Here is a 21,154-nt window from a genome sequence, read left to right as displayed (position 1 = left end):
AACTGTGATACCCAGAGTGAGAACTACATTCAGTTCTGTAAACCAGGATTTAGAATAATGATAGACCCTGATAACTCCAAATTTAGTTAAATATTGAGATTCTCAGCGACTCACTAAAAAAAGAAAAATGCTCCAAAATGGGACCTCTAACTATGTGAATTAAGTTGATTGTACTATTGGCTGGGGGGAGGGTATATTGAACATTTCTGGCAGCAAGTAAGTGAAGAGTGGTTACCTCTGAAGAGTAAGACTAAGGGATTGGAGGGAGGGATCCAGGCAACTTTTATTTTTCACTTTATACCTACCTTCCTAAACACTGAGTTTTCCTCATGGACATGTGGTGCTTTTATTTAAAATTAGGGACACCCTGCACTCTTCAAGACTAAGCCACAAATACCCACTTGCCTGAGCCTGCTTTTTAACACTATCAGTGCTTGAATTCTAAGATGTGACTGTCACTAAAGCCTGAAGGATTGAGGCAAGGAGCTAGCAGGCACATACTCCAAACTATGGTGACCAAGAACCAGTACAAACATCTTTATCCTACCTCTCATCTGATCAGCCAAAAGGAAAATGCAAACTTGGGAACCAGTGGTTTACAGCAGGGCCTTTCTGAATCTACCGAGGAATGCATGGAAGGGTAAATGCTCTCTCCTGGAGAACAGTAAGTCAGTCCCCGGAAAGCCGAAGGAGAAGGCCAAAGTCCCCACCTGCAGCGGTCCCAGGCAGCACACAGTGAGGGGAGCTGCGCTCTCTCTTCTCTCTGCTCAATCCGAGTCTGCCAGAGGTCCCAGAACCTGTGCAGCAGCTGAAGCAAAACAGAAAAGAAATGGAAGTTTATTAAGGCAAAAGGTAAAATCTCTCTTGACCTATTAGCAAACCCTTGCCCCAAGAGACTATTAGCTCCCCCAGAGGAGGAATTATATCTCAATTTGGAGTACCCAACATACAGCAGGCTTACAAAATAATCATGGCTAAGCTACATGGAGCTGTTCTAGGCCAACATAAAAGGCAAAAAGATGAATTTTCCAGTCTATGGAAATCAGGATGAAGAAGCTGAAGCTATTCCTAATCTGGGCCTCATAGAAGACAATGCCATTTTAAAAGTTAAAACTTATCTTATCACCTATTACTGCTCATGACGTAGTCTTGCCAAAAAAAGTGTTTAACTTCAATCTAATCAAGCCCTTAGATCAAACTTCTAATTTATAGGAGCAACGTTTAAAAAAGGAAAAATCAAATGACATCAAATGGAAACAGATAAATTGAGAATATGGAATATTGTATAAGGACAAATAGCCAGTCTTCCTATTCCAAAACTCAGTGTCATTGAGGGGGGAAAAAAAAAGTATACATTATGCTAAGTGAAATAAGCCAGTCACAAAAGGGCATGTACTATAAATATGAGGTCCCTAGAATTATAGAGACAGAAAGGAGAAAGGTGGTTGCCAGCTGCTGGGGTCAGGGGAGAGGAGAATGGGAAGTTATTGTTTAATGGGGACAGAGTTTCAGTTTTGCAAGATGAAACAAGTTCTGGAGATGGATGGTGGTGATGATTGCACAATGTGAATGTGCTTCATGTCACTGAACTGTCCTCTTAACGATGGTTAAGATGATAAATTTTGTTATGTGTATTTTAACACAATTAAAAAATAAACGTGTTAAACAAAAGAAGTGGGGAGGACTGTTATTAAGAGCCTTACAAGACATGACCAAATACAGTAAGTAATCAGATCTTAGTTGAATCCTGGTTTGAAAAGGGACATTTTGGGGATAACTGTGAAAATGTGGATATGGCCTGGGTATTGGATAAAATTAGGGAATTACTGTTCGTTTTGTTAGGGATGATAACAATACTGTGGTTATGAAGGAAAATGTTATTTTTGGGCAACGCAAGCTGAAATGTTTAGGTGTGATGTGTCACGATGTCTGTTATTTACTTTGAAATGACTCCGCAAAAAAAAAAAAATGAAGAATTAACTATTAACAATTGGCTAGTATTTGAATTTAAATGCTAAGTATACAGGTGTTTATTCTACTACTCTTTATATTTTTCTGTACATTTAAACATTTTCATAATGAAAAACAAAACAAAAAAAACCCCCATCCTCCTATACCCAGAAACATGATCTGTAAGTAGAGATAGAACCTTTGTTGCCCTCAGGTAAACCAACCAGTGAAGACAACAAACTTACAGTGCAAATACAACCAAAGCCGCCTGGAATGCAAGACTCAGAGTGTACTCCCTAGGTTAGGGTTAGAATCCATCCATAGTCCCTGACCTCTGAGTCAACTATCAAGTTTCTTAGCAGAGATAAAAAACGGGATTAAACTAGGGAAAACCAAGGCTTACTCCCTCAGCTGGTAGGGCTAACTAGAGAAAATGGACACTAAGGTTTTGGGGTCTAAAAGGTCTGGACAAATCTCAAAGCACAAAGGCTAAAAGACAATGGACGTCAGAGGTCCCTCTATACAGATGACCCTTACCGTGATGTCATACTGCTGGTGAGCGAGATTCCTTCTTATTTGCTGGAAATGGGCATGGGTCACATTGTCTTTTAGGGCTCGAAAACAGAAGTGCTGTGAATAGAAGGAAGGACACAACCAGTTACAAATCAGCAGCGTCTGTACGAGTAAGAGCAGCGCCCGAGTCGAGTAGTGAGAGGCCCAGGCGCGGATGTTCACAGCTGCTCCGGGGTCCCGGAGCATTTCTCTGCTTTGAGATTCAGCTGGAGTCTGCTACAAGCCAGCCCGCACAGTAGGCACTTCATAAGTAGCTGTCGAACTGCTCCCCACCATCCACTGACACTGCCCAGGAGCAAACACACCATGTCGCCTCTGACCAGGACAGATCCCAACGGCCGAGATGGGAACACGACGGACAAAGGTTAAAAACATCAACTTTACCTCTCAGAAAAAGAGACTTTTAGCTTATGGTAGTTTCTCTTTTTAAAGCCATGTTGGGGGTGGGGGGTTCAAAACGCACCCCCAAATGCAGTTTTGCAAGAGCAGAATAGAAGGAAGAGAAGGAAGCCTTGGTGAGTAGGGGGGTTGGGGTAGTGGCAAGACATGTGGGACTGGCTCCAGCTCCATCAACACTGCCTCACATGTGACCTAAGCAAAGCCCTGGGTTCCAGTTTTCTGAGACAGAAGTGAAGTGATTAGGGGTTTTCATATTGTGCTCTGTGGAACCGAAGAGGCACCTGAAAGTGTTGGAAGACCTCCTCATGTGGTGAGGGTGCAGGAAAGCAGTGGTAGAACAGGGACTGCTCCCAGACCTTGCTTCATCCACAGCATCTCTACTTTGATCGATTTTACAGATTAGGCTCCCAACATTAAAAAGGGAGTCCGCCCTTGGGGTCATGAGTTCAAGCTCCATGTTGGGGGTAGAGGTTACTTAAAAAAAAAAAAACATAAAATGAAGGGGCACCTGGCTGGCTCAGTCAGTAGAGCATGTGACTCTTGATCTGGGAGTTATGAGTTCGAGCCCCATGTTGGGTGTAAAGATCAATTAAGAATAAAATCTTCAAAAAAATAAAAAGGAGGCCTGCCATGTAAAAAAAAAAAAAAAAAAAATGCAGGACTAGATCACCTCCAAGATTCCCTTATAGCTCCAGACCCCTCTGATCCCACATCATTACCCTTTCTGATCCAAAATGAAAACAGGGACACTTGCAATGGAACAGAGCTCCATGAGTGAAGCTAATCCCATAACCAGATACACCTGAACAGCATGCTGTGTGTCTGGGTCCTCCAAACGTAGATGTCTGAGCAAGGCTGCTAAGTATTTCTGAAGCACCTACTCTGTGTAGACAGGCTTTCTGTTATAAGGCGTGCGTTCTCCTTACCACATACTATATAGCTTATAGAGTGATTTTTCCCTCCAGGTTCTCGAACATGGTAACTTCACATCTTGGACTTTGGCCAGTTGTGTTTAAATATTAAACACTAAAACTTTGGTGGTTCCTGCAAAGATTAAAAAAAAAAAAAAAAAAAAGAGCCTCAAGAGGCTTCCATGCTCTTACCAGCAAGCTGCGCCTCCTGTGTTCTTCTGCCACCTTCCACTGGGCCACTTCTTCGGCATACAGCAGCACATCTGCCAGGGAGTTAAGGTCTCTCATCTCAAAACTGTCCCCACCCTCACACACTGCGGTCCCAGGGACCCACCGGAAGAGTCTTGGCTGTGGGGGATACCAGGTGTGCCAGGTGGGCTGACGTCCACCTCCATCTCCTCCTGATGACCCAGGGAGGGGACGCAAAGGGAAACCATGTGAGTGGCTTATCAAACAGTTGGCCTTGTCCTCCTCCCTTCTGATGCCCATTTGATGACAGGCAAAATAGCTGAGATAAATTGCCAGAGATTACAGTAAACATTTCCAAATCACCCCATCTAAAGCATTCCTGTCTTCCTGCCTCCTCTGTTTTGGCACCACAACCCAGTCAGATGTTTCAGCTAAAAACCTTGGAGTTATTTTCAAACCTTCTCCTCCCACTCCCTCCATCTACTGGGCTGCCAAGTCCATCTGCTCTCCTCGGAAATCTCTCCTGCTCTTCTGTCCCCGCCCCCAAAGCCCCACAGAGCATCCGACTTGGCCCTCACACAGACTGGCAAGAGTCTCTCGCATATCTGCTCCCCCTGAGCCGGCTTTGCCCCTGTAATCCAAATCTGTCCTCTCAAGTACAAACCTGCTGCATCGCTCATCTTCTTACACACCTCCAGAGGATCCCCGGTGCCATCAGGAGAAAGCCCAAGCTCCCGAGCACTGCACGCAGGGACCTACGCGCTGGTCCCAGCATGCCTCTCCCCGCGCTGCCCTACTGCCATCTACGCCCCCTCAACTCACGATAGGCCCTGTCGCCGTCCGTGGGTCTTTTCCTCACCTCTGCCTGTGTAAATGCCATTCCTTCCACCTGAAACACCCTTCCCGGCTTCTCTGCTAGGTGACCTTGTCATCCTCTAGGACAAAGTCAGCTTGAATCTGCACAATAGCGCTCGCAGGATGCACACCTTTCTGACAGCACTTACCACACCACACTGTGCAGCCCCGCTTTCATGTCTCTTTACCCCGCTAGACAATGAACTACTGTTTGTCTTTGAGTTTCCTCATATTCCAGAACTTAGGCAGGAGCTTAAAACAAAGCGAGAGTCTGATGAACAAATGAACGTGCGGATGGACATCTCCAGTTCGAATCTGCACAGCTGGGCACGTACTGCAGCAGGGGCAGTGATCAAGAACATGCACACCAGAGCCAAAGGCCTAGGTTTCAAACTCCCAGCTCGGCCAATGACATGCTGATGACTATTTAGCCCCCCTGAGTCTCTGTTTCCTCACCTGTAAAACGGGGATAGTGACATCTACTCCACGGGGTTGCTATGAAGATTAAAGAGGTAATGCTTAATGTCTGCACATGGTAAAAGACAATGGAAGCTAGGATCATAATGTTAGGGCTGCCAAGAAAAAGACCACCACACCTATTTCCACCACCTAGTGGGTAGAGAAAAGCAATGAAATGACAACATAAAATTCAAGATAGTGGGATTATCTCTGAAGGGGAGGAAAGGGAATGCAATCATGGATGAGCAGACAGGCTATTAGCAGTGTTTGAATTTTTAATTTGGGTGGTGGGTACAAAGGTGTTGGTTTTATTACTATTCATTAAACTGTAAATGTATGTTATACATACTGTTGTGTCAGCACACTTCCAGTTAAACAGAAAATTTTAAAAAGAAATCAACAGACATCATGACTACCTCATATTGTCCAGTAATCATTTCCCACATATTCCCGGCCCTTTGTTTTAGAGGCTGCTGCACTCCTGCACTCCTAAAAACTGGTGATTAGCAAGAAGACAAATGTATATACAATTGGGAGAATTTCAAAGAGAGACAGGGTTATTAAATGAAATATACAAATACACGTATTTTGTGTGTGTGTGTGTGTGTGTGTGTTTGTGTGTGACACCTTAAATATCAGACATCTAAAGTGGGCCGGCTGTGGTGGTGGACAAGGCTGGGTGGCTGAAAAGGATACAGTGTTTCCAGTGAGTGAAGGCCCTCCGCAGAGCCATCCTCCGGGCCAGCCCCTCCACCCGGGCATGCTGGGCGTACAAGCTCTCCTTCCGCTCCCAGGCCCACTGCCAATCAGAGAAGTGTGTCTGGAGCATAGTGACCCGGTGGAATCGCTCAGCCATCTCTGCAACAAAGAAAATCACTATGTGCTGCCCCCTGCAAGGCTGAGAGATGAGCTAGATCTTATCTTTAAGATAAGCTGCACCCTACTACTGACACTCAGCAGGGATTTGAGGCTGTTCTTACAAAGCATGCTAAAATAAAAGTTTTTTTTAGGCATGGGAGGGTTATTTGGAAGCCCTTAGCTACACCTCTTCTCTCCAAGGAAAGAGAATAGGTCTGTGATATTAGGGAGGAGGATGCTATAAAATCAGTTATATCAAAAAGTTGAGGTTTCTAGTTAACTCCTGAGGAGCAGAAATGGCAGCTGCTGTTTTCAAAGAAGACTCTTACTTTTGCCTCTTAATGCTAATGTCTCTCGGGTAGGGTGTGAGGGACTGAGTCGACACAATGTGGTCACCATGCTGGCAAAAGTGTTTCTGAGCTTTAAGCCAGGCTGACCCTTCTTTTAACACTAACTAGCCAATGGCCTGATGAACTAACTTAAGTCCAAGAAGTGGGAGGGAATTGGTCCTAGACTTCAAATGCTGAAACGAGACGCACATTAGTCTGCAGCTTATCATGCTAAAGAGCTTAATGTCTTTAGCTCCAGGCTTGGGGAACCAGACAGTGGGTCTCCACATTATCCTCAGACAGACACAAACTCAAACTCAAACTCTCCCAAGAGACAGCGCTGGCCTGGCAACCCAGGAGGTTTCTGCAGAGAGCCTGAGGTGAAAGCCAGCCAGCATCTAGCACACTGCTTGACTCACTTATGTGTGGGCTCAAGAAACCAAAATACAGAAAAGTACCAATGATCGTGACCTACGTATTATTACTTGTGAACGCTAACTGGGAAACTAAACCATAAGAATAGTGTTAAAAAATATAATGGTTTACTGCTGTCATTGTCCATGCCTACAGATAATTTATTTTGTATTTTTGAATAAAAAGACATTTGTATATTCCTGATAACTGAGTGCAAGAGCCATGTACCAATGTATTGCTTTCAACTTAAATCACTGAGGCATTTTTATTACTATTCTGTTAAAATCAGGATTTTAGTGTTTGCCATCACCAGATAAAAAGTTAAGAAGCAGCCTTTCTGTGGAGAGTAAGAATAACTGTGTACAAAGTAGAGAAATATCGAATTATGTGACAACCTTTGTGTAATAAAACTTTGTTTAAAGTTAAAAAAAAAAAAAATCAGGGACTCCTGCGTGGCCCAGTTGGTTAAATGTCTGCCTTCCGCTCAGGTCATGATCCAAGATCTAGGATTGCCCAGGTCTGGGATCGAGTCCCACACTGGGCTCCTTGCTCAGCAGGGAGCCTGCTTCTCCCTCTGCCTGCTGCTCCCCCTGCTTGTGCTCTGACAAATAAATAAATAAAATCTTAAAAAAAAAAAATCAACATTATAAATCACATGGATTACATCACTGGGGAGAAACAGAAACAATCCAAATATCTATCGATAGAAGAATGGCTAGATAGTATATTAAGGTAGACCATCCTGCAAAATGCAGACAATCATTAAAAAAAAAATAACATTTATGAAGACTAAAGATATAGGAAAACGTTGTTAGTTGTGGGGAAAAAAAGCAGGATACCAAGTTGTACATATCATATTAATCATAATAATAGTATTTATAGGATAATTAAACCCTATTAAAAATATATGTAATAAATAAAATCTTAAAAAAAGGGGGGGGGGGCGCCTGGGTGCCTCAGTTGATTAAGTGTCTGCCTTCGGCTCAGGTCATGATCTCAGGGTCCTGGGATTGAGCCCCGCGTCCAGGAGTCTCAGAGGGGAGTCTGCTTCTCCCCCTCCTGCCTCTCCTCTGGCTCCTGCTCCCACATGCTCTCTCTCTCCCTCAAATAAATAAACAAATAAATAAACTCTTAAAAAAAAATGTGTGGAAGAAAAGGCCAGAAGGAAATAAATGTGAATTGAGGATGATTTATGTTTCTCCTCAATCTCTTTTTTTCCAAAATTTGGGGCATAATATGGTTCTATCTCTCCTTAATAAATTAGCACCACTGGCAGAAGAATGGAAATTGTGACGTGCCCCTCTGTCTCCAGAGCCCGGGATCTTCTGCTCACCATTCCATTGTCTCTTCACTCTGCGGACCCTCAGGTATTTGAGCCAGGCCTTCAGGGATTTCCACTTTTCCCAGTGCTCACGGTGTTTCACTGCGGAGACCATCTTCTGTCTCTCCCTCTGGACGTGTAGCAGCTGTTCCCACCACCGTGACCAGGTCTGAAAACCAGAGAAAAGGCAACAATCAGAGGAGAGGCAGAAAAACAGAGGTGAGGTACACGTGAGGGAAAAGAGAAACAGACACACTGGGAAAGCTAAAACTAGAAACAAGGACGTGGCAACCCCCAAGGAGGATCATAATCTATGGAAATTTGCAGTGAAGGGCTCTTTAAGAAGGGCATTCTACTTCCAGAAAGTAACTTTTTTCCTGGGTTAAGAACAACAAGGGAAAAGAGGAATAATAAAATCAATGGGGTGATATACCTAAATCAGATCTGGGACAAGTGAGGAGGGTCTGCCTTTTTCTTCCAAGTGGGAGGAAGCCTATGATCTCAGGCACATTAGCTTCCAGGAAGAGTTAGCTACAGAAGCTGAGGGTCTACGGAAGGATTCCCTCAAGACGATAAATGTGTACCCGCAGCAAAGTCTTCATGTGTGCTTGGCAATGTGCATCCCTAGTTTGCATATCTCAGATGATGAATTCATACCTTCTTTCCTTAAACCTATAATACCTCTTCTCCTTTCCTTCCTCTCAGCTGAATACCATTCTTCCATTTCACCAAGAAAATAAAAGCAATCAAAAGAGAATTTTCTCAAGCTCCTTCCACATCCACCCACCCACCTGCCCACAGGCTCTGACTTTTCTTGGCCTCCTCTGAATAGTGTCCACGCTCCCTTCAATCAAAAGTCACCCCCACTATGGCTACATCCCATGGTCTCTCACCTTCTCAAGTTTATCACTGGCAACTCCCCCCTTCTGCATCATCGGTTTTCACCCTCTACTAGGTTTTCTAAAGCAGCATATGAATGTGCTACTATTTCTCCCATCCTCAAAAGCAAATCCCTTCAGGGATACAACCTCTGATTGGATCCTGGACCTGCCTCTAAAATAGCAATAATCTATGGTTTGAATATGAACCATATTGTAGATATTATCATATCAATATTGAATGTCTTAGATAAAATGATATTGTGATTATGTAGGAGGACATCCTTATTTTTAGGAGATATAAGCTGAAGTATTTAGGGTAAACTTTTATGTCGGCAACTTTATTTTTTTTAAAGATTTTATTTATTTATTTGAGAGAGAGAATGAGAGAGAGAGAGAGCGCACATGAGAAGGGGGAGGGGCAGAGGGAGAAGCAGACTCCCTGCTGAGCAGGGAGCCCGATGTGGGGCTCAATCCCGGGACTCCAGGATCATGACCTGAGCCGAAGGCAGTCGCTCAACCAACTGAGCCACCCAGGCGCCCCTTATGTCGGCAACTTTAAAGCCACTCAGAAAATGTAAGAAATACATTGATATACTTAAAGAAAGCAAATGTAGCAAGATGTTAGCAATAGGTTAAACCAGTGAATATCTACCTTTTGTCATTTAGCATTTGTCAAAAATAAAAAGTTGGGGGGGAAAGGTTATGGTCACAGAAATACTTTGTGAAAGGAATAAATCAGATTCTTGAGCAAGCTACCACTAGATCACTTTGCCATCCAGCTAACATTTGAGTTCTTTCCTTTCCTCTCCAAACTCCTCAAAAGAGCAGTCTATTTTCTAATTTCTCTTCCCCAGGCAGGCTCTCATGAACCCTCTCCCCATCAGGCCTACGGGAACTGCTCTTCCAAGTGCCTCAGTGCTCTCCACATTGCTCAATCCCAAGGTCAAATCCCACTCCTCACCATCCCTGACTGCCAGAAGCATCTGATGTGGCCAGTCAGGCCTGTGGATTCTCTGGGCTACCGGCAGGCAACCTTGCCTTTATTCCTCCCAGGCTGGGTCCCGGGACCCCTCTGAGAGCTATACTCACTCCCTTTGTGCTTTCACACAACCTCATGGACTTGAAGTACCAACTGCAAGCCAAGGACTACCAAATTTACATCTCAGGTTTCGACCCATCCTCCATACTCCCCATACTTCCTTCACAGTTCCTTGGGGGATATTCAAAAGGCCTTTCAGGCTGAAATGTGGCACTCAAAATGGAGCTAATCTTTCCAGACAAACCTGCTTCTCCCTCTATCTTCCCCATTTTACTAAATGGCCATTCCACTGTTCCAGTTACTCAGGCCAGAAATCTGGAGTCACCTTGGATTCTTTCCCTGAAACTTCAGGTCTTAACTATCTATTAGCAAGTCGTGTCAGCACTACCTTCCATGTATACCCAGAATCCAACACCATCTTGCTATCATCCTTGTCTAGAATCTCACCTGGGATTTTTGTGGGGTTTTTTTGTTTTGCTTTTTAATTTTATTTATTTGACAGAGAAAGAGAGAGAGACAGCGAGAGAGGAAACACAGGCAGGGGGAGTGGGAGAGGGAGAAGCAGGTTCCCCGCTGAGCAGGGAGCCCGATGCGGGGCTCGATCCCAGGACCCTGGGATTATGACCTGAGCCGAAGGCAGACGCTTAACGACTGAGCCACCCAGGCGCCCCTCACCTGGGATTTTGTAATAGCTTCTTGCCTGTTCTCCCTGCTTTCATCCTTGATCTTCTATGGTCTATTCCTAACACATCTGAAATCAAGCCCCCCACCCCGAGACCCTACAATTTAGACCTATGGCTCCTAACTGCCTCTGACCAGAGTCACATAGCCCTTACTTACTGTTTAAAAAACCTGTAAAAATGCCTCTGGGAATAATACAAACTTGCCTTTCAAAAAGTCTGTGGGATGCTGTTCTGCCTGAGATAACAAACATAATGTGCTGTATTGGCATGAAAAAAAATAACTTGCAGCTTAGTGATAATCACGAGATGTAGAACTTTTGCCTTTGTACTCTAGAGAAGACACTGCTAACGCCATCTGCTAAGAACGTTTTTTTTTTTTTTTTTACGATTTTATTTATTTGAGAGAGAGAGAATGAGAGATATAGAGCACAAGAGGAAAGAGGGTCAGAGGGAGAAGCAGACTCCCTGCTGAGCAGGGAGCCCGATGTGGGACTTGATTCCGGAACTCCAGGATCATGACTTGTCTGCTAAGAATGTTTTACAGTTCTAGGCCCCTAAAGTGGAACGACTGGGTCCCTGAAGCAGAACGACCACCTCACTACAATCACCCTGAAACCAGATAGGGAGATGCCAGAAGGGAGAAGATGATCAAGAAGGGAAACGTTACAGCTGACCTAGCCCTCATCAATCAGCATGATACAAGACCCTGAAACCCTTCCCCTGAATTTCACCCTTTAAAACCACCCGCTTGTAAGCCAAAAGGGAGTCCAGGACTTTTGAGCATTAGCCCCGTTCTCCTGGGAGGCGCCACACCAGCAAATAGTCTATCTTTCTTCACTGCAAAAGCCTGTGTTAGTTTTTATTGGCTTGCTGCACACCGGATGGATGAACTCTCACATGGTTTGCTACAAAGCCAGAGCGATCCTTTTTGGTTTGTTTTGGTTATGTCACAATTCCATCCTTTTTATAGGACATTTTTCCTTCCTGCCTTTTTTCCTCTTTCATGCCACTAATTTCTTTGAGAAACTAGGTCATTTATCCTATAAAATGTCCCACACTTTAGGTCCGGCCGATTGTTTCCTCAAGGTGTCTTTGACTTGTTCCCCTGATCCCTGTATTTCCTGGGAACTGACAGATTCATGTTAGGCTTGGTTAGAATCATGTTCAAATTTTTAGGCAAGAACACTTCTCAAGTGGTGCTGCGGACCTCCCAACCTCACATCATGAGGCACATCACAGCTGGCTGCCACCATTTTAACAATGTCAAGGCTGTCCATGGCTTCAGATGATGGTAGCCTGATCCCTCCATTTTATTTCCCCACTGTCTTCCCACTCTGTGGTTGCTGCTTAGATCCATTTTCTCGTTAGGGGTGGCCAAAGAGCAATTTTCTCATTCTAGTAATCCTTCTGTAGCTACTAACTAGAATTCTATAAAGAAGCCTACTCTCATTAACCCTCAGGTTTTGCAAAGATATAGTTTATATAGGCAAGGCAGGATAAACGCTTGATTTTTGCTTTCACTAATTTTTAAACTGAGTTAATGCTCTAACAACCCAAATATGTGACCAGTGAGTTCCTTCCCCTCCCCTCATTATACACGCATGAATTTTTATATATTTGATGTGTTTTCAATTCACTGCAGTCATTACTCTTCTGGATGTCCCAATTGTTCTACTGTTAGTCTATGAAAGTCCTCTGGCTCCTGAGTCCTTCCGACACAAGCCCATTAACCTTTGTTAATGTCCTCACTTTCCAGCACACTGTATCCTAGGCCTATGATGTGCATGATGTGCATATCCTGCTGTAGACCAGCCATATCTCCAAAAAGCCCCTCTTCCTTTTAGTCAGGAAATAACAGAGCCCACAACTTGGGCACTGGGAATACTAAATGCCATATATTCTTGCTGCTCACTGCTTCTAACTTTTCCATAAATGAAATGAGAAATACATTTAAGGTTAAAAAATGTCCTAAGTCTCTAGTGATATTTACAGTTCCAATCTCAGATTATACGGCTTTTATCTCATTTCTTTTATATTTGTAATCTTTTCCTTGACACTGAAAATCATGATTCCTAATGACACTGCGTGGTTACTTGCTTTATCTCACAATGTAGCTACAATAGTTTCAACATGACAATTCCAACCCTGCCACTCACCATAAGGCTAATGAATGCAGGTTTCTGATTTCCTAGCAGTTCTCTGTGTCCTTAGAATGCATTCCATTAGGGATGAACAGTCAAATATTGTATTTTAAAGTTACTTGAAGTAAATATTTTCTGTGTAGTCATGGCTACAAACTTAAGTTTGTTTCAGTGTGTCTTAAAATTCTGGGGATCACTTTCTTCCTTTTTGATTTACTTGTGTTTTTTTTAAACTATATAAAATATTTCTATGGTTCCAAAGTTTAAATTGTATAACAAAGTAAATTCACTAAAGTATTTTGTTCCCACACTGTTGCCTCTATCCCAGTATGGGTAACCATTTTTTGTTAGTTTTGGATTTATTTTTTCCATTACTTTTTCTTGAAAATAAAAGACACACACACACGCACACACACATACACACACCCCCTTTCCTCCCGAAAGGCAGAACACAATGAACCAGAGGGATCCCATTAAGAAGTAGGTGTGATCATATCACCCTCACTCAAAGCCAGCAGCTTCTTGCCTCCACTGGAATAAGAACGTAAAGCCTTTATGGGTGCAGCCTGCAAGGTCCTGGGGTGTCCTCCTTGTTACCTCATGACCTAATCCTTCCTACTCTCTCTCTCTCTCTCATGCTCATCAACATATCACAAGATATATCAAATTCATGGATGGGATGACTCACATTATCATAACCATGACAATTTTCCTCAATCTAATGTAAAAAGTCAGTGCATTATAATAAAAGTCCTAGTAGGCTTTGACGTGGAACTTGAGAGTTGATCCTAAAATTAGTAAGAAAGAGTAAAGAAGAATAGCCAAGATGATTTTAAAAAGAACAGGAATAAAAAAGATCATCCTCTTCCATATATAAAGACTTAAAGAGATAAGGGAGCCTAGCTGGCTCAGTCAGAGGAGCATGGATGGGACTCTTGATCTTGGGGTTGTGAGTTTGAGCCCCATGTAGGGTGTGGAGATGGCTTAAATAAAACAAAAGACTTAAGAGATAGATCATAAAAGTAGGAATAGTAATAAACAGCTAGCATTTACTGAGCTTTCCATATTCTAGGCATTGCTCTAAGCATATTACATTACATATTACATTAATATTGCTCTAAGCATATTACTTAATCCTCAACAATCCTATGAGGAAGGTACTGTTATTATCTACTTACAGATATGAAATCTAAGATGTAGGGAGGGTAAGTAACTCATTCAAAAGTACAAAGCTAACAGCAATGGAAGCAAAAACCTGCGCAGTCTGATGGAAGAATCGGCTCGTTCTTACCTGCTTCATTAAATCACAATTAAAACAGTGTGGTATTGGCTCAGAGACAGAAATACAGACCAATGGAACGGAGAGCCCAGAACAGACCTGTGAAAAAATGAGACCCTGCTCTATAATGAAGGTAGATTGATAATCAGTATAAAAAAAGATAAAGGATGGATGAATCAGCAAATAGTGCTACAGCAATTAATTATCCATATGGAAGATGACAAACTGAGACGTTTTTCACGCAATTTGTAAAATTAAACCCAAGATGTATTAAAGACCAAAGTGTAAGCCACAAGAATAAATTAGGCTAGGTTGAAATTAATAACATCTGCATAAAAAAAAAAGGGACCATAAGTAAAGCAAAAAGACAAGCTATAAACTGGAAGAAAGTAGGTGTAAAGTACATAACACTCAAAAGATGAGTAAGCAGAACCTACAACAATGTCCACAAATCAGTATGAGAAAAGAAAAAGCCAAATAACCCAACAGAAAAAACAGTGAGGGATGTGAACCAGCTCAAAAGCAGAAACCCAAAGACAAACAAGCATTTGAAAAGATGCCGGGCCTCACTAAGAATCAGTGAGATACAAGTTAAGGCGACAATGAAGTTAACCACTCCACACACATCCAATTGCTGAGGAGGACCAAGTCTGGCAACGCAAAGGGCTGAGGAGGCTGAAAGAAATGGGAACTGAAACGTCAGCATATAAACTGGCACTGGAAAGCCCTGGACAATCCTTAATAAGGATGGAGAGATGAATACCTGATGACCCAACAATGTCACTTCTAGGAACCAGACTGGAGAATCTCTCAGACTCTTGCACAAGGATCTATGTTTTAAAAATGTTCTCTGCAGCACCATTTGTAACTGCAAAAATGTAGAAGTAATAGTCCATCATTAGTATTAGTACTGACTACTACTGAAACAGATCAACTGTGCCTATTCATAAAATGGCACAGTGTACACAGATAATAGATCTCTACGTACCTACAAGGATAAGCCTCAAAAAATACTGTTGCATTAAAAAAAGGAAGCTACAGAGGAAATGTACAGTATGACATCATTCATAAATTTCCTAACTACACAAAACCAGAACATTTCTTTTTTGTGGGTATGTATACGCACATTTCTACAGGTAAATAGATGATGAGAGAATGGCGACCTTGTATCCATGCAGGACCCACCTCTGAGGAGGAACGGTGGCAGAAGGGAGGAAAGGTAGGGCTTGAGCTGTGTCTGGGCAGGTGTGGAGCATGCCAATACCTTTTAAATCTGGGTGGTGGGTACTTGGGTATCTGTTCATGTTTTTATAAATGTTTTATATTTAGTGTTTCTATGTTTCAAGTACATATATTTATAAAAATTTCCCATATCTCATGATGTCTGCCCGATCTAGTTCAGAGATGTTTTGAGGGTTAAAAGAAATGCCTTAAGTGGAAGTTCTTGGTAAACCATATGGTACTTATCAGACACAAGGCATTATTGTTCATAATCCACACAATAAAATCTGGTCTTAGGAGTCTTCCACAGCTTTTGGTCCAAATCAATATGATTTTGATAACTCACATGTTTCACTGGATTTGATTCTGAGTGACTCCTGGCTGTTTTGTTAATTCCAACCGCTAAGCACGAAAACCTATCACTAAAAATATTCAGTCAACTCTGTTGCGAGCTTTGAAGACAACAGTGTAAAGGGAATTCTGAAAGTGTTCTGAGCAATCACAGCACCAGCAGAATGAGCTTACAAGCCCTCAAAGCAGCTCTTTGAAAGAAAGAACACTCACACAGCTGTAGTCCCCCAGGAATAGAGCAACAGTCTCATTATGTTTCTATGTCGATGGCATCTTCACATTTGTCAGTTTCCTCTCCTTCCTGAGATTACACGTCTAATAAGGACAGTGGAGCAGGACGGGTAAAAGAATGGTTCTGCAGTTGTTAGGCTGCTTGGGTTTAAACCCTAGTTCTGACCTTTGCTAGGTGTCTGACTAACTGATTCAAGTTATTTAACTCTAACTGATTCAAGTTATTTAACCTTAGTTTCCATAATAATAATATGGTTTTTTAAAAAAGAATTGAGGGGTGCCTGGCTGGCCTAGTCAGAAGAGCATGCAATCCTTGATCTCAAGGTCATGAGTTTGAGCCCCACATTGGTTGTAGAGAGGACTAAAAAAAAAAAAAAAAAAAAAAAAAAAACCAAAAACAAAAACTAATTGAGATAACACACGTAAAGCACTTAGTCCAGCACCTAATATAAGTTAGACCACCACAATTGTTATTTGCCGTTGCTGCTGTTCTTGTTACTATTATTATCACTGTCAAGAAATATCTCATTTCCTTGCTATTGCCTCTGAAGACCTCATGAGTTCAGAGGTCAGCAACTTGTTTTCTTAAAAGTCAGATAATAACTATTTTAGGCTTTGCACACCACACGGTCTCTCTGCCAGAACTACTCAACTCTGCCCTTGAAGCCCTGAAAGCTGCCTTGGACAATACATAAATGAACAGGTATAACTGCATCCCAATAAAATTTTACTTATAACAACAGACAGCAGGCCAAATATGACCTGCAGGCCAGTTTGCAGACCCCTAATCTAGATGATTGTATCTGCTAATTGCATGTGATTTCCACATACTGCATATATTTGCATAGCTTCTGCAACATGTTGTCAGGTTAAAAAGCGATTTACTCCTATGTATAGTAGCAGTCACTTCTTTTTTTCCTATTCCCTGTTATATTCTCTATAACTGACTTAGCAAACCCAGAATACCAAGCAGACCCAAAAAGTGACAGAAACTCAAAGTATATCAAGGGTCATAAGAAAGCTTCACCACAGCATCGTCTTGGTACAGATGTTAGGCCTTTATTACTGACCAAAAGCTAGTGGCTTCCTCTAATATAGGCAAAATTATATATAGAAGCCAGGTTTTCTTTACAGTCTTAGTTTCTTTTGTCATTTTCCAACTTGATGTAGGAAAACAGTAACAAGGAAATAAAGAATATAATGCTGTTTCTTTAATCATATTTATAACCAATTTATAAATCCCTTCCCAGCACCACAATTAGCAGAAACGCTGTGCAAACCATTGGTAATCACATTCAGCATATTCCTAATAGCAGCTTCTATCCGCTGAGCCCAGCCTTTCATGTTGCTTCTGCCCTCCACCGCCTGCCCAGCCCCCTTTGCTGCAGGGAGGGCCCAGGACAGAGGCAGCAGCATGATGGCCAGCCTTCTACTTGGGAGTCCAACCCCACCTTCTGTGGGTATGGGGCTTGACATGGACAGGAGATATCAAAACCACAGTCGGTTGCACCCACCTGCAGCTGGAGGCTCAGGGCCCTGTGCTTCACAGCTGATGCAAGCAGGGCATGGCCCACACGCACCTGTCCCAGTTGCTGCCTCCACTGGCTCCACCACAGCCTGCCAAAGAACAAATCAAAGATGGAACCAATCAAAAAAAAGCCACCCGGAAAAGAGAAGGGCAGTGAGGGCTGGGCCTTGGACCCTCGGCTCAAGTCCCTATCCCTCATTGTGCCAGCCATCTTAATTGACATCGGTTGGAGCCACTGCTGAAAAAAACAATCGAGAAATAGTTCTAGAATAGCCAATTACGGGTTGGAAACTGATGGTTCCTAAGGTTCCAGCCTTAGAAACTATAGACATGCTCTATTTGGAACTACACAGGTTTAAAAAAATGTATTTATGAATTATTGCCAACATTAAAAAAAAAAACAGGAGATTTTACAGAATAATCTGCAAAAATATGACTTTTAGATTTCCAGGTTTGGCTTCTTTTCTGCTTATTTTCTAATCAGCTGCAGGAAAATAGTAGTGAGGAAATGAGAGTTTGTAACCTCTTTTTTTCACAGAAACACTCACTTTGCCTGGTTACTCTAACCTAGCAAAATCTTTCTGTCCTCCTAATCTGGGCCAGGCTTAGCTGCATCACTCACTTCAATATCTCAAACTATCCTGCATTACTACTTATCTTTTTAAGCATTTAGGGAATTACAAGTTCCCTGAATGCAGCCCCAGCACCCAGTGTAGTACTAGGAACATTTTAAGCTCCCAATAAATATACACTGAATAAATAAGATTATGTAAAAATATCTCCTATAGACTCTAATAGAAATGCATACTTATTAAGCATTTAAAAATATTTGCCAGGATGCCGGGGTGGCTCAGTTGGTTAAGTGTCTGACTCTTGATTTCAGCTCAGGTCAAGATCTCAGGATCCTGGGACCGAGCCCCCCTATATCGGGCTCCCTATTCAGCAGGGAGTCTGATCCTCCCTCTCCTCTCTCTCTGCCCCTCTCCCCAACTCGTGCTCGCGCGTGCTCTCTAATATCTTTTAAAAATTTGCCAAATAGGGGTGCCTGGGTGGCTCAGCTGGTTGAACATCTGCCTTTGGCTCAGCTCAGGTCATGATCCCGGGGTCCTGGGATCGAGCCCCACATTGGGCTCCCTGCTCCACGGGGAGCCTGCTTCTCCCTCTCCCACTCCCCCTGCTTGTGTTCCCTCTCTCGCTGTGTCTCTCTCTGTCAAATAAATAAATAAAATCTTTAAAAAAAATTTGCCAAATAAATAAAAATAACTTAAAGAAGTTATTTAAAATAAAGAATTTTAAGGTGTACTGATGTTCTGGATACCGTGCTAAATACTTTAGATATTACCATATTTATTTCCCATGACAACCCTGAAAGACACTTAATGGTGTGCCTGTCTCACACATGAGGAAAGTAAAATGTGGAGAAGTGAAAGGACCCAACACTGCATGTCAGAACATGGATTTGAGCTTGTCAGTCTAACTGCAAAGCTTCTGCCCTTATCCATACCACATAGAGCGTCTAGCTCTTTGAGCTTTTAATATGCTGCCATTCAGGACACCAAAGGACCACCAGAGATAGTGTACAGTGGGATCAGTCCCATTATAAAGCAGCTCATTGTTACACATGCTTGGCTTTCAAAGTCATCTAACTCATGTCTCTCCAAAGTGTGGACAGTGCTGACGAAAGGCTGTGCAGAACAGTTAAGAGCATGGGCTTTGGCATCAGAAAGATGGGTAGGTGAGCCCTATTTTGCCAATTACAACTTATATGAGCTTGGGCAAGTTACTCAACCTTTCTGAGACTCTTTGTGTATCTTCATCTTTACAAAAACAGTACTTAGTTTAGTTTATGGTGATGATTATATGAGACTTTACATTAAAAAAATTAACACACACAAACTTAACACAGGGTTTAGAACATAGTAAGTACTCAATTAGTGTTACTTCTGATTGTGTGAAAACCTGATTGTATAGTGGAACAAGCTGTCAATAAATATTTATTAAGCATCAATTATGTTTGAAACACTGTTTTTAAGGTGGGTTTTTAATGCTTCCTGAAACAAGGCTGGGATAAGACGATTGCTGCTGATCTGTAGGACAAAGGAGCACACTCACCACAAAATACTCCGCTGCCTAAACTCCAGGGCGGTGGTCTGCATCTGAAGTTTGGTTCTACGAAAAACCACGTAGATCAGCCAGGACTTCCAGGCCTGCCACATCTTTTGCCTTGCATCTAGATGCACCAGAAAGATTTTCAAAGAGGAGTAGGGAGAGATACTTTACTCTGGGTTATGATAAAAGCTCATGGGCTCTCTGTATTCATCCCTCCTCTTGAAGATCTAAATTCCTCCAGCCTTCAAGTGCCCCCTGGTGGAAAAGTTGTGAAGCTCTACAAAATAAATCCAGATGCAAGTACCCCTGAAGAATGGTTATGTAAGTGATGACATCTACAAAACACAGGAAAATCAATATACTACACTGTCCAGAAATCTTTTATCTTAAAGCCCTTATTTTTTGAGATATGTTCCATAATACTTACAGATAAAATGATATGAATACAAAGAGCAGAGGCTTAAAAAAAAAAAGAGCAGAGGCTTGAGACTGGTCTGAGTTGGTAATTGTTGAAGCTGAGTGACAGGTACATGGAGGTTCATTATTCCATCTTTCAATTTTGTAGATATGTAAAATTTTCCACAGTAAAAAGTTAAAAGAGAAGAAATCATGTCATAAAACTTGCTGTTTTGAAACAATAAGCAACACAAAAGAAAAGGATACCATCTATATCTATTTGGAAAACAGAATAAAAAGGATCAGTAATGATCCTGGAGAAAAGAGACTTTACTAGATACGGAAACCGCAAAGGTCCACAGGTCTCCCTTTGCAGTAAATTGCATTTTTATTATCAAAGTCTAATGAAATAAATTTCTGTTCTTTTTAGAACACAGAGGAGAAAACAAAATTATGTCAATCATTTTCGGGTCATTCTCCAAAATGTGGTCAATACGATGAGAGCTATATTTATGTTTCAAAGCAACTGACAAGTCAGGTTAAAACATGGAGAACTTAACATGTAGCTTCCTCAAGCCCCTTGGGCCACACTGTTGTGGTTTAAGAGTTTGGGTTCCTACGTGAGATAAACCAGGTTTGAATACTGAGCTGAGTAACCTCGCACAAGTTCCTCATCTGCAAAATGGCGCCTTCCTTAAAGGTGTGTTTGCCAAGAGTAAATGAGATCATCGATGAAAAGAGTCTCCAATAAATGCAAGCTGTTATTTTCTGAGGGTGGTACCCAAGAATCTACAATAATGGTCTCTGCCATGATTCTGGACAATCTGAGAACCATGCTTCCCTAAGGCCTGAAAGTACTTGTTACTTTTTTTACTTAACAGTACAAGAGTGACTGAAAACTACAGAACACTCATGAAAGAAATTGAGGAAGAAAGAAATGGAAAAACGTTCCATACTCACAGGTTGGAAGAACAAATACTGTTAAACTGTCTATGCTTCCCAGAGCAATATATACATTCAATGCAATCCCTATCAAA

At 42.1% G+C, this 21,154-nt stretch overlaps 1 protein-coding gene across 18 annotated transcripts in view; it reads right to left on the bottom strand.

The window, feature by feature from the left end:
- Window positions 1–21,154, bottom strand: part of SFI1 (SFI1 centrin binding protein) — a 99,501-nt gene that overhangs the window by 28,947 nt on the left and 49,400 nt on the right. For 17 of the 18 annotated variants that reach the window (XM_025858211.2, XM_025858208.2, XM_073886853.1 and 14 more), the window contains 7 exons: window positions 19,725–19,842; window positions 17,599–17,701; window positions 8,271–8,427; window positions 6,033–6,194; window positions 4,026–4,096; window positions 2,488–2,580; window positions 711–808 (listed from right to left, as the gene is read on the bottom strand). In XM_025858211.2, coding sequence (XP_025713996.1) covers window positions 711–808; window positions 2,488–2,580; window positions 4,026–4,096; window positions 6,033–6,194; window positions 8,271–8,427; window positions 17,599–17,701; window positions 19,725–19,842 — 802 coding nt within the window. Of the gene's footprint in view, window positions 1–710; window positions 809–2,487; window positions 2,581–4,025; window positions 4,097–6,032; window positions 6,195–8,270; window positions 8,428–17,598; window positions 17,702–19,724; window positions 19,843–20,148; window positions 20,267–21,154 lie in introns of those variants that run through there. The other variant, XM_073886855.1, reaches the window with a different exon arrangement.

This window comes from Callorhinus ursinus, unplaced genomic scaffold (assembly GCF_003265705.2).
Source record: "Callorhinus ursinus isolate GAN/ISIS: 27379988/994484 unplaced genomic scaffold, GSC_fseal_2.0 scaffold72, whole genome shotgun sequence".
In the NCBI taxonomy this organism is placed as follows: Eukaryota; Metazoa; Chordata; class Mammalia; order Carnivora; family Otariidae; genus Callorhinus; species Callorhinus ursinus.
This window is presented reverse-complemented; position numbering and strand designations above follow the sequence as displayed.